We start from the raw sequence: 17,169 nt of genomic DNA on the forward strand, positions 1-17,169 counted from the left end.
CCATGGTTGTCTTTCATGGTTTAAAGAAGATCAAGAGATGGATGCTCAAAAAGAGGCATTGTGCTCTCCCTATTATTTTGTTTCCAGGGGAGCTTTGTTGTAACTACTATCTTAAAAGTAAACATTCAGCTCAGATAGGAGAATTCAGATCCTACTGTTTATAATCTCTGCTTAGTTGGTGCTCTAAGGGATAAACCTAATAATTTTGGGCTGACCCAGAGACTGAATAAAAAAAACCCTTTTCACTTTCATATCTGTTATTTTGCCCTGCAGTCTCGCTTGGAGTTTCACTGTTGTAAGTACAGCTTTCAGCGTGCCTTCCAGAGCTGCACATGTGCAGCTCTCCCTTTTTTCCCCACTGTGGCTGTTTAACATACTAGACTCGACACAGCTCACTTGGTGCAAGAGCCATTTCATATTGCCCAAGGCATGTTGCAGATTTGAAGACTAAAGGTGAGATAGCTTTGTGATGCTAAGAACCTTTAGTACTTCTGAGAAGTGGAAGACTGCATGAACTCAATGAGGTGAGATTTGAATAAATTTTTCTAGGAAATCCCAAAGTTTTGTCCTTCATTTAATCAGAATTAAATTCTGATTATTTGGAAAAAGTAATTTTTATATAAGCTGAACCTAAAAATCAAAGCCAGTGGAATAACCATCCCTGAAAGTGTTCAAGAAATGACCAGTGCCATGGACTAGTTGGCAAGGTAGTGTTCAGTCAAAAGTTAGACTTGCTGATCTTGGAGATCTTTTCCATCCTTTTCATGGTTCTATGATTGTATGATTCTGAACTGAACTAAAAGCCACAACTGAATAAATATACCAATATCAGAATACCAGTTATCAGAAGGCAGAAGAGGTAACCTGTGCATTCCACAACAGCAGTTCAACAGCTTTTGTGTTCACTTGGTTAAACTATACATGTGCTATTAATTTAACGTGACAGCCCTAAAATGCAGTTAAGCTCCTGGGCTGGTAAGACTGGAAAGGTTTTTCCATCTCAGGCTCAGAAATCAAAGTTAGCAGGAATAATTTGATATATACACTCCATTTTAAATGTGAGGAAGGAATAGTCTGCTTTCTGCTTCTTATGTGGGAATAAAAAGAGTAATTAATAAAGTGTGAGTGAAAACTGAGATAAAACCTGTGAAGTCTGACTTCTTAAGCAATTTCTTATTGTCTGTGAGCAATACTGTGCCAAAACACTGGAAACTGTTAATCTGTGGTTCCATTTCAGCCATTGTCAGAGGCATTGTCAGTTATTTGGGAAAAAAATTAAGGTTTCCAGGATAATGATAAAAGCTTGTAAAAGTAATAAAGGAAGAAATTATGAGTTCTTAGAAGTGAGTTCACAGGCTAGATTTTTTATTTTTCAGGTATATGGAAACTATGAAAAATGACACTACTATAGCCAAACACAAATTGTCAGAGATAACAAAAACTGAAATGAAGTTGAGTAGTAATGAAAAAGGAGAAAAAATTATGAAATTTTTCCTATTATAGGAAACAAAACTGTGGGAAGAGTCAGTTCTCAGGAGGATTTTAATTTTTCCTCATATGCAATAATCTTAAGTAATTCTAGTAAATTTTGAGAAATGTGTTGTCCAAAATTTGCTCTCTTTCTGGTTAAACTGAATTTTTAGGTTTGAAATTAGTAATCTAAATAAAGTGGCCAGATTTTCAAAAGTATTTTGCAATTGCAATTTCCTCTTATTTGCAAGGCATTTTTGCATGGTAAATGTTTAATGATAACCAAGCATTTATATTTAACTGCGTGAGTGAAGGGCTTAGGAGCTTAAATTTAGTTGTATGCAAATGTTTGAATTATTTTTGTTATGAATAGTATCTTGTTAAAAAGTTTGTTGAAATAGAGAGATTTGAGCACACATCTGTTCTGCAAAATCAAGGTAAACTGATTTGTGGTCTTCTTGTATTTCTTTCTATCCCACTGGAGGACCAGCTAATGGGCAAGCCACTATGTCCTTAAATCAATGGCATTAGTTTCCTGTCCTGCAGTTTATCTACAGTTCACATATCTCCTAGGAGTTTTAATGAGGCTTAGCTCATTAAGATGAGAATTGTAATTTGCGATTATGAAAAAGAGCTATAAAAATATGGCTTATTTTATTCCTCTTGTTTCATGGTATTACAATCAATTCCTATAGAAGAACATTAAACGTGCAGTATATGACTTCAGTCCACAGGGCATATTGGCTATAGTTTAAAAAAAACAAAATAATTGGCTATAGTTTTAAAAAAATAAATCAACACATCCCACCCCTCCCACCCCCTAAGAGTAAATATGTCAATACAATACTACAGGCAAATAAAAAGTTAAAGACACCACAATGTGGTCTCCATATTTGTACTTGCACTCATTTGCAATGTGGATACTTTACCTCTGCTTTTAGTTTAGAAATGTAAAGTTACGATGCAAACTTTCCATCTATTATGTGTGAATTTTTTTTAATCTAAATATGAAAAATTTTGTCTACCAATGTACCCATATATCTCTAGCAATCTGATATTTTCAGTCCTAAATCTTCTGGTTTCTATGTCTAGCCACACTACTAAATATTATTTTATATTTAAAATTCTATGAAACACCAACTGCACATTCTTCAGCTTCTAAATATAGTTCTTGCATAATGATAATTATGCATGTTACAGTGTTTTATATTTATCTTTAGTTGATTGAATTGTATAAGAAGTATGGAGTATGACTGTATTTATAGATTGGAAGTACATTATAGCAGGGAAGTGCTAAATGCATTTTTTCATACTATATTAGCAGCAGACTGCTGCTGTTTATGCAAATTCTGTCCAGCAAATTTGCCCATGACAAACCTGAAAATGTCTCTGTTTTTGAGAATTTTATGTGTGATTTACTGTAAGACACTTCTCAGGTGCAAATGATTTGTGTCTTAAGAATGGAGGAATACATTGAAATCCAACTTACTGTATTAGTTTGATATGAATTTATCTACTACAGTAGCCTATGTAGTAGCCATGGAATTATCAGCATTTTTGGAAAATGCTAATTATTAAAAGCTGTCAACTACCTTTTTATAATTTTTGATTGGTGAACTGGTATATACAAATTGGATTAAAAGTATAGAAGTAGAAGCCAAAAAATGTAACACTTATATTGTTCCTTCACTCAAATTTTTGTGCATTTGAGAGGGTAATAATTGCAAAAGTGAATCTTCTGAATGGGTCATTAAATCTCCCACAACTTTTTAGTATTTAAATACCAAACTCATAGTAATGGCATCACTGGCTGAACCAGGTATTTTTTAACTTGTGAGTCCTGCTTCAATTGAAAGGAGTTGGAGGTTTTTAGAAAACACTTTATTGGGTGACTTCTATCCAATTTATTGGGTGACTTCTATCCAAAACTGCCTTTTTTAGCAGTTTACATAACACTGGCATGCAGCCAAGAGTCAGGTGTGTCAGTATGGTTCTCTACTGAAATTCATGTGCTCAAATTAATGATCCTGCTTTAGAAACCTCACCATTTTTAGAAGTTCAGGATGACACTTCTTTTCCTTTAACCTGCCTGATGAAAATTAAATTACTTTAATTTCTGATTTGCAACATGTACATCACCTGTAATTTTTGTCTGCAGATTTTCCACATGACGTATGATCTGGCCAGTGCAGTGGTGAGAATCTTTAATTTGATTGGAATGATGCTCCTGCTGTGCCACTGGGATGGTTGTCTACAGTTTTTAGTACCATTACTTCAGGATTTCCCACCAGATTGCTGGGTGTCCCTAAACGGTATGGTTGTAAGTATTGTTCATTTTTCATTGTGCTTTCTAAACATTATTTTTCTAAACAGTTAGCTTCAGAATTTAGTGTAAAAATACATGCCTAGTATTATGCTGCCCTGCAATTTATTCAAGGTTACTTTGATATTTTATTGGCTCACTTGTAATGAACTAAAGTTTGTTTTGTAGTCCTCATGGTCAATAAAATTATATTGACTCATTGTCAGTAAATGAGCCAGAAAATACTTTAAGTTTTAAAGTCATCCTAGTTTATTAACCCTTATTCCCTAAAAAAAGCCACCAAAAGAAATACGGAAGCACTCAGTTCACCACTGCTTTCTGTTTAGGCCATAATTTCAGAATGCTACTGGAGGTAGATTATTTGCCTTAGTTTTGTGTAATATTATCCTCAGTTTGTAAACTTCTGAGTCACATAATGATCCATTGTTCCCAACACACAGATCAAGATTTTTATAAGTAAAATAAGATAAATAGGCTCAGTTGTATGATAGTTTTCTGTGTGGGAACAGAATGTTCAAGGACAGAACATTCTGTGACTCTGTGTTATTTATAAGGACAGGTAATGACTTTCTATTTAAAGGACAATGGCTGTGAAAAATACTTTTTTTTTTTACCAAGTCAGATAATGTGGCAGTATACAGAACATTTTTATAGGAAATACAGTGAAATTGGTGGAATGGATCTGTAGCCAAAACAAAAAGCGCCAAGCAGCTCTCTCATTGGTGATCTGAAAATATGTATCTCTCCAGGTTTTGTAATCCTAGGATCCATAAACCATCATCTTTATTGTAGATGGGCATCTGCTCAGTGATACATATTCCTGTTGTAGAGCCATAACAGTATTTGTTCCTTTGGGAACATGATACTGCACATTAATGTGGGAGCTCCTTGACTAAGCCTGTCCGTCATACAGACAAGTATTTGCAGTCATCAGGCAACATCTTTAATGATAACCAGCATGTTTGCTGACACCTCATTGTGCCTGCTTTTCTAAAAAAAATACTGACATATCTTCAAAAATGGGATTGCTACAATAAAAGTAGGTCACCACAGTGCTGACTGGCACATCTTTCCATTCTGCTGTATTCTGTGTTCTGCTTTCTAACATTTTCCATTCATGTTTACAAAGCATAAAATTTCCACCAGCTTTTTAAAGATCTGGATGAAAATCTTGCTAGCGAATGAAAGGAAGCCTTGGATTACACTTAATTTAAGTATTTAACTTTTAGAAAACACTAAACTATTAAATTCTCTCTGCTCCTTAAGAGCTACATTCAATCTTAAGAAAGCTGTACACGCTATGCACATGCTCTGACCCTTCTTTCTGCCCACCCACATTCAGGGTATTTTTTTTATGGAAACTTTTTATGGAATTTTTATGGAAAATATTTTTTTAATATTTTCTCTCTACTGTCCACATAAACTTGGAAAGATCCTTTGTGGAAGTTGCAACATTAAAATTTTTTTTATCATCAACTGAATTTGTTTATGTTGACTGAACACTGGGAAGAAATTTGAATATAAAGTTTACAGCATAGGCAGTCTTTTAGGCCAGAGGCAAGAAAAAGAAAGGTGGGCTGCAAGCCTGGAATCAGGAGCACATTTAAGACCACTCTTAGGGAAAACATATAGACCTTTCTAGATGTGTCATGGTGTTACAAGACATTTCCTAGTTGTTTTCTAGGCTCTGGTAATGAATTCTTTAACACTAAAAAAAGACAATGAAGTTGTCATGGGGATATCAGTCCTCAAAAACGATAGTGGAAACGCTATAGGAGGTTGATAATGATGATGATGGTTATGTGCTTTTCTGGTGTATTCTGAATCTTAACTAACAGGCATCTTGTTTGACAGGGTTTCACATTTCTGATACTGCAAGAGCTTTGACAAGAGGGAAACTGTACTCTCCTGGTATACCTTAGCATATAATAATTTAATCTACTCTGAATTTTAACTTTTGATACTGAAATGACTGCACCTGGTAGTGGCGCAGTCATTTGGATGCAAATGTAAAATTTTGAACTTATTAATTGTAATCACTGTCTTGAAGACTTATTCAAGCCAGTGTGTGCTCAGCCAGAAAAACTCAATTTTTCCAAAATGTAAGTCAGTGGCAAGTCAAAGCTTTGCAGCTAATCTGTTAATAAAAGAAGTAAGGAAGTTGGAAGGATGACATGATGTCTTCTCAACTGACGCAGCCTAGCCTACTCTTCCAGTCCATAGTTCCATTCTGTCTTGCACATTAGTTGCTTCAGGCTGCAGAGTGAAAGAACTTTTAAAAGCCTTGTCTTGAAAGCTGTTTCATCTGTCTAAACTGATACATGAAATTATCCAAATGCCTAAGGCATGCTCGTGGTTTTAATTTATAAATACTGTAAAGGAAAGTAGTGTAGATTAAATTTAATGTGACAGAGGAACAGGAAAATGAACCCAGGTTGCAAGTGGCTTACTACCTCTTTGAACAATGTGACTGAATGCAATTGAAACAAAACAAGTTAGTTGGATTTTTGTCTTTGAAAGGTTATAGAAACCTTGTAGTGCAACATGAAGGAGACTATAAAATGGAAAGCCCTCTCTGTAAAAAGGATAACACTGGTTAACACTGTACCAACCTACAACCTAAGTAGTTCAACAAAGATCCCATTGCTAGACTCTCTGCCTTGATAATAATTATGAGCCCATATTGTATCTGTACTCTCAGCTTGAACCTCTTGGCAGTTCCTAACATAGGCCCTCGTCTTGCAATGAAATGACTGCCAGAGCTGACATCTTCCAGAATATCGGTGTACTGGCCATTAAAAATAAGAACGCTGGTAAATATCATAGGAAAGTCAGTAGCAGTTTTTTCCCCCCAGCACCTCCCTCACTTTAAGTCACATTCCATCCCATCCATTACAGACAAAATAAGAGTAAATTACTTTTAGGAGGGAATATAGATCTTTGACGCCATTTTAGTTTTTTTCAACAGTAGGATTTTTTAATTCCTAAAGAAGGTCTTTTCTGAAGAAGTTTCACAGACTTTCTTAATGATGCTGCCTAATTTCTCCTTGGGTCAGAAAGCCTATTATCTGCAGCTCCCTGTGTGATTTATCCTCAGGTTTCTGATCTGCATTGCTTTAGACTAGTTTACTTCCATAATGACTCATAGACTAAACATTTTTGTCATGCCTCAGAGTTTGAGCCAGTAGTTCCTTAGAAAATTAAGAGTAAAACTTGCAGATCCACACAAAACACTAAGTACAGATAAAACCAGAAAAGCACAGTGATCCTCTGCTATAGTCAGTCTATGCAAACCAAGATTCTGCATTCAGTTTAGGTGCAGTAATTGCAAAATTAGTGTGTGGGTCCCAGCTGATGAACTCACCTAGTCATGTCTTATATGGGGAGGGTTTCTAGGCAAGTAGAGATGAGAGATGACACTTTTGCCACTGATGGCATCTGGCCAGCTAAACATCACAGCCTGTAATGAAGCATACCTTGCAGCAGATCATTACTAACAGTGTCTGTCTGCTAATGTGTCTGAATATTCCCAATCTATGTGTTCCTGTCTATATGTGCAATAATTAGTTGTATGGTTAGGAAAACATATGGTCCCTTAAGCAAGCTATTTACCTGGGTTTTACAGATCTTTTTATTTATAATGTTCCCTTTGTGAGATAAAAGTGTAGCGGAGAGGTATAGAATTTAACTGGAATGGTGAGTTTTTTAAAAGCCAAAAGAGATTGTAAAGGTTTTGGAATGCCTTACTTTTCTGGCATTTCCCCTGGCAGTCAGCCAATATTTGTTCAGCAAGAGCTTTCAGGTACTCTGATTTATTTTGTTTTGTCTTCCTTTCTGTCCTTGCAGTTGGATTGTTTACAGCTCCGGGGTGTTCTAGGATGGATTTAGTAACCTGGGATTTTGCATTGTATTGACGCCCATTTGTGTCTCATAATTTCCTCTTGGGCAAAGGAAATCAGACCTTTTTCATCTCTGACGGTATCAGCATTGCTAGTAAAACAATTTCAGAATTTCTGCTACAGAATCTGGAAGTCTCTCTTATTATAAAATGAATTACTTAAATTAATATTTGATAGGGAAATTCAGAAAGGGAGGAGATGGTTAGGATTTATAATGCCCTGAGAACTATGCTAACATATATTTAATATATAAAAAAGCTATTTAGTATACTGCCTAAAACTACAATTTTAATTATCAACATTTCTTACTAATGAGCACCATTTTCAATTATACAATCACTTTTTTTTCAGTAAGATCTCTGCTTTACTTATTGGAGCTCAAGGATTTCATTATAGTTATTTTGATATGTTATTCTTCATTGGGTTTTGTCCTTTGGGATAATGCATCACCTTAGCACCTTCTTCCCTATAGTTGGCAATTAGGGAAACTATTTTTGTCATGTGATTTTTCTGCATTTGATCATTGTATGATAATTATCATTTAGAGCTTCACAAATGTTTCTGAGTACATTTTTATTATAATAAAATATTATAGAACCACATTTAAAGCAATAGATTCCTATGATTTAATTTGCAATGCTGAGCAATAAATGTGTATGTTAATCAAATCCCACAGTCTTATATTGGGTGCTTAAAAAGTATGGACTATATGGGAATCATCTGATTCCTAGAGTAACTGCGGATCTGATGTGGTATACTACTATTCTAATGTATTTTTTACTCATATATTTATATTAATGTATGTCTATTTAGTTAGTGCAGTGCATCTTGGTACAGATAAAAGTGTGAAATTATGAATCAGAGATGGACTGGGATCAAAATTAGAGGAATTGCTTAAGAAAGATACTCTGTTTACGACACAATTTGGAAATACAGTAATATCGGTAACAACAATATGTAACTGACATTCTTAGGACTAAGACACACATATTTTTAAATCCACAGTGAGAAATTATATTGCTTCTGTTATGTGCAGCTGTTCAGAATTCAGTTGCTGGTCTCTCCTGCCCTCAGCACTGACCTAGTCACTGAGGTCAGTCTGCTTCCTCCTGCATTAAGATGATGGAAGAATGACCTGTTTTACTGGTCTGGCATGAAGTGATAGGCCTAATCATATATTAGCTCAGGAAAATATATTAATTAGTGTGATGTTTTAGTAAAAGAAACTGCAGAGGAAAATTTTGTGGATGTGCAGTGCTAAATGACAAGGTCGGTTTAATGCAGACTGAAGACATGCATTAACTGCAATACCAAAATTTTATGCCAAGCTAGTGGGGACTAGAGAAATAGGGTATCTGAGGACACTGTTGATTTAATTCAGTGTGTCGTGATCAATGAAGAGGAAAACAAATCAGGTTCTCATTTTTACCCCAATTGCTGAGGATCTAGGAAACCCACATAGGTTTTCACTTTGCTTTATTCTGTTTTCTGACAGGTTAGCAGGTAGTCTGCTTTTGCAGGCCTAGAATGGGAAGTAGTAATAATTTTAATAATTTTTCTTTCCAAACTCCTTGTTTCCTTCCAACATCTTTGATGTAATATTCTATACATTTTTTGATGTCTCATATACTTTGGGCTGTATTTTTGGCATTAGATTTCTGATGTGCTTAGATTAAAAACAGTTATTAGATTTCCCCAGCCTTACAGTTATTGAGATTTCTTTTTTTTTCCTGTATATTATCTCTGCCATTAATGTCTTCTCAGATTCTAAATGTTATTTTATTGTCTTAAAGCCATGAGCTAATTCAAATGTAAAAACATAAGAACTGAAAAATAAAGGTGCAAAATCAATTACAGGGAGGTTTAAAAATTTTTAGAGGTTTAACAATAGGGAAAGTTATACTTCACTATCTGGATTATAACTTCCTCAAAAGGGAAAATAGTCATTCAGAGAAAGTATTCCCAATTTTAATCACAGAACACCAACTCTGAGAACTGTTTAGCATTGCAGACTCAACTATTGTCGTAAGCCCTGCCACTTTACCTTACTCTCACTAAAATGCTTAAAACTAATGCTGTACTATTGATGCAATTATTTAATGCTGCTGGTGATAGCTATTTCAGTAGATGTTGGTGCTTAATGGAAGGATCTAAATTAGGACAGGTTTGTAAGTGTTGATTGTAGCACTATGTTGCTGATGTGATAATAGGTGCTAAAGAGGGTGTCTTCTGTCATGAATTAGTTGGCTGCCTTGCATGCTTCTGTTTCTTTCAGAGAGAAAGCTGTTCTTCCCTATATGGGATGTGAATAATGAAACAGTCATTTAGAGGGAGCATTCAAAAGCAAGTTGATGCACTTAAAAGATTCTAACTTATTTCCACGCTTTTTCTGTGTTTTCGAAAGAGCTAGTAGAAATATGTCAAGGAGCAGATGCAAGGAAGAACTTGCTTATTTGTCATCAAAATCTGGTTTCCGTGTTTCTCCCTCAAGAATCAATACAACTCATAAATGCTTATGCTGCAGTATATTGTGACGGGATTTCTGGTAACTGTAAACTACAAAATATTTTATGTAAGTCTTGCACTGGAAAGAATAGAAGAAATTGCACATAATATTGTAAAGCCTATTGTTATGTTTGATAGACATTCAAGGGAAAAATAGCAGACTTCATAAAGTGTGCTCTAAGCCATTTCTTTAGTAAAAAATGTGAACTAAAGTAAAAACATAAATTGGACCTATCGTGTTTTAGGACCTCGTATCCCACATTTACCCTGGAGTAAATATTCAGGAGGTGTTATAAGCACCACATGGCCAAAAGCAGATTCTCTGTTGTAGTGAGTGTTCCCTTTTTCTGGGGGGAGCTGGATAGGTCTGTTTTGCTATCTAAATTTAAAATTTATCTGCATGTAGTGGTACACTGGCTTGAACTGGAATATAAATGTGAAAAAAATTACTTTGAAGCACATTACTTTGAAGCATATATCCCTGGGTGGCCTTTTCTCTTGTGATTGGAGTTCCAAAAAACTGAACTCTTGGAATATTTATGCCATACCAGGTTTCCCAGAATAAACCCAGTGTAGATATATCCCAATGAATATCATTCCTATACAGCTGTTCTTCAGCAAATCTTCCCCTTTTTCATTGCAAACCTTAACAAAAATGCACAGCCTGATTCATGATCCATATGTTTTAAGACTGCACAAAAACGTGGTTTGCACAAGGTGCATATTTTTGTAAAGGGGTCATTATCACAATCAGATTTTCTCAAGAACACTGATTTAATGCTTTTGCCTGATGAGTTTTTCCATATCAAATTTGAATTTTCTACACACAGCTATTCAACATCTGATTCATTCTAATATTTAAAGTGCATCTGGAGAGAAGTGTCTACTGGGATGCAATTAGACATGAAAAAATGACCATCTGAAATAGCACATTTAGAATACATACATTTCACGTTGGGAAAAAATCAAAGCAAGATACTTTGTTCTGGTTCACGTAATTGCAAACCAAGTCACTCTGATACATGAGAAACTTGAGATATAGGTCTGTGTCAACCAGACTTATATCAATAGTCTGTAGGATGTGTAATCTGGATTCCCAAAATCCCAAATGAAGAAAAGAGGAGTTTATAATATTTCTTTTAAAAATCTGGATATTTATGAACTTCTCTCTCCAAGGAAATTTTAATATTTCATATTTTCACTTTAATTTGAATTTGTATGAAGCTAAAAGCTTCCCTGTAAAACTGGAAGTCACAATTTCCATTCACTTCTGGTTACCAAAACATGAGAAAAACAGGAAATATAGCATCATATTTTCTTCCATTTGTTTCAGCCTACTAATTTTCTTTCATGTCTGAAATAGTTTTTCCCAAATAAAATATAGGATAATTAAACATATAGGATAATTTTGTTTAAGATTGCTCTCATCCATCTGTTTCCTGCTCTTACTGCTTTCTGCACATATACTTATTTGAGCAGACTCAACCTGAAGTAATTCAAACAGACCTCTAAGCCTTTCAGAAAATTTAATCTAATAGGAATGATGGAAAAGATTTTGTATAGGAAAATCTTTATATTTTCTGAAATATACAGCATCTTATTTAATGTTGTTGCTAATAAGTAAATTTTTAATATCATCTAGATGTGTGAGCAGATGTTTACATATTAATTCTAAAAGCAAGCAATGAATACTTTTAATATCAATAGCTTAAACTACTGAATGCCCTTTATATATATTTTGCTTTCTTTCTGCTATCTGGATTTTTATATTTGTTCATTTATGCTTTAGGAGATATTATTGACAACATAAGGAAAAGAACCAAGCCCTATGGTGAAACTTTCTCTAGCCATGTGCCATGTTTAATAATTTGCACTAGGTGTCTTTTCCTCATGTGAGGGGAAAAGCAATATTATCATTAAAAAATTATAAGTATTTCTCAAAAAAACCCTCACATAAATAATGTACTAATCTATCTAATTTAGCTGCAAAAGTAAAGCCATTTCCCCTCAAATTTCAAAAAAACATTATTGACATAAACTTAATTTTTTTCTCTTTGTTTTGAATCACTGCTTTTTATTACAAAATGTTCATGACAGTCTCCTGTGAAGTGGATTGGAGTGGAGAGAGATATACACTATAAGGCCTTGTTTGATAAGACAATATTCCCTGTATTTTGGGCTACTGCTAACTGGAGAGAGTTGCTTTGAAACAATGTCTTTGAAAGCCAGCAGCTGGCATTTGAATGAGATAAGAAAATAATGCCCATATTCTTCATGAATGACTCATGTTCCTTTTCTAATCCCTCACATTCATAATTTTAGTCACTGTGTTTGATCTTTTATATTCGGAAGACGATAAAGTTAGCTTGCAATTGAGGGTAGCACTTTGACAATAGTACATATAATCAAAACAGAACTATCTACATTGGTATAGATAGGGAGAGAATTAACATGACTGGTTTTGAGCAACTACCTACTTAGTAGTGATGTTTTCAAGCGGAGAGCGCTCAGATTGCTAGTTCAGTTTTACAAAGAGTAATTGGGTACTGGTCAGGAATAAAGGCAGTGAGAGAGGCACCACTCATTTTTCACTCTTTGCAGTAATATGTAATACCCCTCTGCTTATCTCTAATAATAAGAGACTTAAAATTTTTCTGTTAGATACAACTAGAAAAGTTATGGCAAACCTAAACTCAGCTAAATGTTGCTATAACGATCATCCTTGATAAAAGCCTTTTCTGGGAGCACAATAAAACTAGGATTTGTGTGATAAGAAAATGCAAGAACTCACTCTGGAAATGTACACTCAAGAGCAACGAGTAGGCATACTACATTTCCAGTAAGTAAGAACAGATTTGACCCTGGAATTTGTTGGACCTATGCAGATGTCTCTATATGAGCTCTCATAGCCCATGCCATTCACCTAAATGCTGCCTGTCCTGTACCACCCTCTTTCTATATGAAATACAGATGCAGTACGGAATATTTAAATGTGTTTTTACCCTCTTGTTACTCTCTAACACTGATTGTCATGGCTTTACTCTTGCAGCAAGACCATCCTGCTGCTACATACAGTTTTGTGCATATAAAACTTGAGATGAATGAATTAATTTCTGAGTTGTATGAATAAGCAAGGATGAGGTTCCCTTACGTTTTTGCAGTTTGTATCTTGACAAAGAAGCTGTTTGTGGAAACATATAAATGCTGAGAGGAAGTGTCTTTAGATTTAATGGTGTATTGCTCCTGATGTTTTGCAGATCAATAAAATATACTAGACCTAAGCCACTCCTGTTGAATTTTTGTGAAGGAAACCCTCCCACACACAGAGTGACATGGGGTGCAGAAAGAAGGAACGCGACAGTTTAAATAGAAATAAAACATCTGAGGTGGAAGTTGATTTTTTTCTAAGCATGAGCCAGTGCACTCGACCATTGCAACATGATTTGAGGAAACATAAAGTTGGCATGTGTACAGATAAATAAAAGATGAAGAGATTCTAGGCTTTAAAAAAGCTTGTTGTTTTTATTCTTTTGCTTTTAAAATCTTTCAGACTTGGTATAAGAAAGTGCTCACTGCTTACCCAGGCAGTAAATACACAGACATCTGCCCAGAGACTACTATCTAGAACATACTCTAAAAACTTTTCTCATTAATAATGTTAAAGACAAAAAAAAAAAAAAGCCATTTAAATAACATATTCACTTACAGTGGTAACATTGAATGCAAAATCTGAATTAGGAACTAAATATAGTATCAATTAAAAACACACCCAGATGCAATATAATGTGTGTTTCTAATCAATAATGACTCTCTATTTTATTTTAAAAGATAGTAAAAAAAAGCATGGTATTTTGCTGTTTTGAAGAATGAAAGCTGCCTGGATGTATATCCTCTGATCACCTTCCTTCCATTGAGTGACCTTGTTCCTGTTCACAGCTTTGACTGTAAAGGTTAAATTTGAAAAATACTTTCGTATAGTTTACTTTTTTAACACAAATTTTGGGATTTTTGGTGTAAACTTAAGAAGGGAGAAATAGCCATATGATCTGAAATTAGATTCAGAGATTAGATTCAAGACCATTTGAAACCTAATTTAAATAAAATGAAAGCTCACTCTGTAATGTTTACAAGGGAGTTACAAACTTTTTTTATCTGTAACTCAGCTTAAACTTGTCTACCCTATGTGTTTGGAGGATGCAAATCATGGTTGCTATAAAAACAAATGATTGTTGTTTGTCACTGTTCAGAATGAGTGCCATATATGTGTGGAGTGCCATGGTTTGCTATATTTATTAAAAGATTCAGACATTGCTGTGGGAATGGGTCTATTACTTTGTTTTGACAAACTAACTTAAAAAACTAAAAAAAAAAAAAAAGGCTATTCTTCTGATTCTACTTAACATTAAATAGATATGATGTGGATTATCAGATTTCTAACATCAATCTTGAAATGTAACAGGTTCCCAGTTAACATGATGGTTCTAGGTAAAAAAGATTTCCAACAATTTGCATGTTAGATAATGCAATTTTTGGGTAAATATATGCTATTTTCCTTAGAATCTGAGTCCCTTTAGATGTTTCCAGTTTAACATCCTTCCCAACCTTTTACAAGTACGGTAAATGTCATGCTTTCAATAAATGGGTATACAAATATCCCTGAATCCAAGAACCCTTTCTCTCACTGCATGCTCTCTGCTGTTTATCCATATAAGTAAATAATTATGATGTTTGCATTCTAAGCATTCCTCTGTTCTCATTTGGAATCTTTTTATGTCTTTCACCTGCTCCTATCTGTGGTTTATGATACCATCTCACTGTAGAATGCTTGCATTAAATCCAGTGTGCTGGAACAGAATTCACTGAGTCAAATCTGCAGCACCTCTTACAGAGCCCCTCTGACTTTTGTCAGACTTGCAAGGCCAAACTCATGTTTGCTTATGTGACTGCAAAGATCAATTGCAAGAGAGAAAACACAGATCATAAAATACAACCAGAGCTTGAGAGAAGAGGCTGTTCTAGGGAATTTTATTTTCTCCACTGGATTGGAGCTAGGAAGAAATGGGGTGTCAAGTCTATCCATGAAAACAGAGGTATGCCCAGTAGGGAAGCTCAGGAAGATAATGGATGCAGCTTTAGCTGAATAGGATCCTGGGCAGCTTATGGAAAGAGAAATTCTCCCCTGGAGGTGATAAAGAACACCTGCATTAACATTCTACTCTGAATCACCATCTGCAGAAGTCAGACTTTTACTAACTGTGTAGGGAGCCTAGGGAGACCTGCCAACTCACTTAGCTGTCAAAGTGAAGTACCTGAAGTCAGCTGAAGTGAAATTTTGGGATGCCTTTTTCTCTTAGTGTGGTTCTCACAAACAAATCTCAGGACAAATAAGGCCACTGGTCACTGCAAACATCCACATGTAAACAATAAAAAGGTGCAATGCGCTTTTCCTGTTCATTGTCCATCGCTGAGGATTGTGGTGCTCCTGCTGTGCCTCTCTCCTTCAAGCATCAGAGCTAGACATCCCATGTCTGGCCTCTCCACAGGGTTTGTCCTCTGGCCTAGGCTGTCTGTCTCAGCCATACCTGTTTCTGTCAGAGCAGTCTATCCTCAGTATCTACACTGAAGAACCTGGGTTCCTGTGAACTACTCACCAGGTAGATGTTTTAGTTGCCCTGCAAGATTATTTTGCTGGTCTTCCTGTAATCAAAGCATGTAGTTTTATTCTTAATTGCAGCAAGAGACTTTCTTGCTTTTTATGTTGTATCTATGAAAGTTTCCCGTGGGATTTCCAAGCATTTCTAAATAGTTATATGGTGTTACCATTGTTCTGTGGATAAAACACTTGTTTCATAAATGCTTGCTATGGAACTGTGAGAGGGCAAGTTGGCTAAAGAAAAGTTAAACCTTCCACTAAACCAGATGGCTTAAAGCTCCATTCAACCTGGCTTTGATCACTTCAAGGGGTGGGGAGATGTCCACAACTTCTCTGGGCAACCTTTTCCAGTCTCTCACCATCCTCACAATAAAGAATTTCTTTATATTTCTAATATCTAATCTAAACCCACTGTCTTTCAGTTTAAATCCATTTCTCCTTGTCTTATCATTACATGCCTTTGTAAAAAGTTGCTCTCCCTCTTTTTCATAAGTCCTCTCTTAGTAATGGTAGCCTGCTAAGAGGTCTTCCCAGAGGTGCTCCAGGCTGAATAATCCCAACTCTCCCAACCTGTTTTTATAGGAGACGTGGTTCATCTCTTTGATAATCTTTGTGGGCCTCCTCTGGACTTGCTTAAACAGGTAGAAAGTTGGACAGGGAAACAAGAGTACTATAAAGACAACCTGAATGTGTCCCAGTTAATGGTGGAGCTATTGGGAGTTCATTCAGGCAGGACCAGCAGTGTGTCTCCTTGAAGTTTCCCTTTACCTTTTTCAAGGATGGCAAGGGAAGATGCTCAGGAAAGATCAAACCACAGGGAGCATGGGGTGATGTTTCCTTCTGTTTTCAGAAATTTGCCGCTGAGGGGCTGAGCTGGTATCCCGGTGTTGAACAACTATCGCTATGTGTTTCTTCTAGTAGTCTGCCCAGTCATTTTTTGCATGACCATGCAAAATTTTTCATATTTGTCCAGAAGCACAGGCATGGTGTCACAGGATCATTACTCTGACATGCTGTCACATACTGTTAGTGTCAAGCTGACCTTGATGGCTGTCCTTGACACTGCACCCCACACTGGGGTGACTGTACCTGAGGAAGCCCAGAGTGACCAAGTAAGCATGGACTGAACATTGTCTTTATAACTGGAACGGGCACTTGTGTGCTCCACACCTCTTGGGTGAATGCTACAGGATCGCTCAAGTGCTCTGTTAACTCCCTCAAGGATGATAAAAGAGGAGCATGTTCCCCTTTCTCCCCCTCAGAGTCTGAAGTTCATACCCCCAAGGTCACGATATTCTTCTATGATTTAGATTAACCTC

At 35.7% G+C, this 17,169-nt stretch overlaps 1 protein-coding gene across 1 annotated transcript in view; it reads left to right on the forward strand.

Annotated features, from left to right (window-relative positions):
- HCN1 (hyperpolarization activated cyclic nucleotide gated potassium channel 1) overlaps positions 1–17,169 on the forward strand; it is a 193,712-nt gene that overhangs the window by 98,443 nt on the left and 78,100 nt on the right. Inside the window, exon 3 of the mRNA XM_053932652.1 lies at positions 3,629–3,790. Coding sequence (XP_053788627.1) covers positions 3,629–3,790 — 162 coding nt within the window. The remainder of the gene's footprint in view (positions 1–3,628; positions 3,791–17,169) is intronic.

The sequence above is a fragment of the Vidua chalybeata genome, chromosome Z (assembly GCF_026979565.1).
Source record: "Vidua chalybeata isolate OUT-0048 chromosome Z, bVidCha1 merged haplotype, whole genome shotgun sequence".
NCBI lineage: Eukaryota > Metazoa > Chordata > Aves > Passeriformes > Viduidae > Vidua > Vidua chalybeata.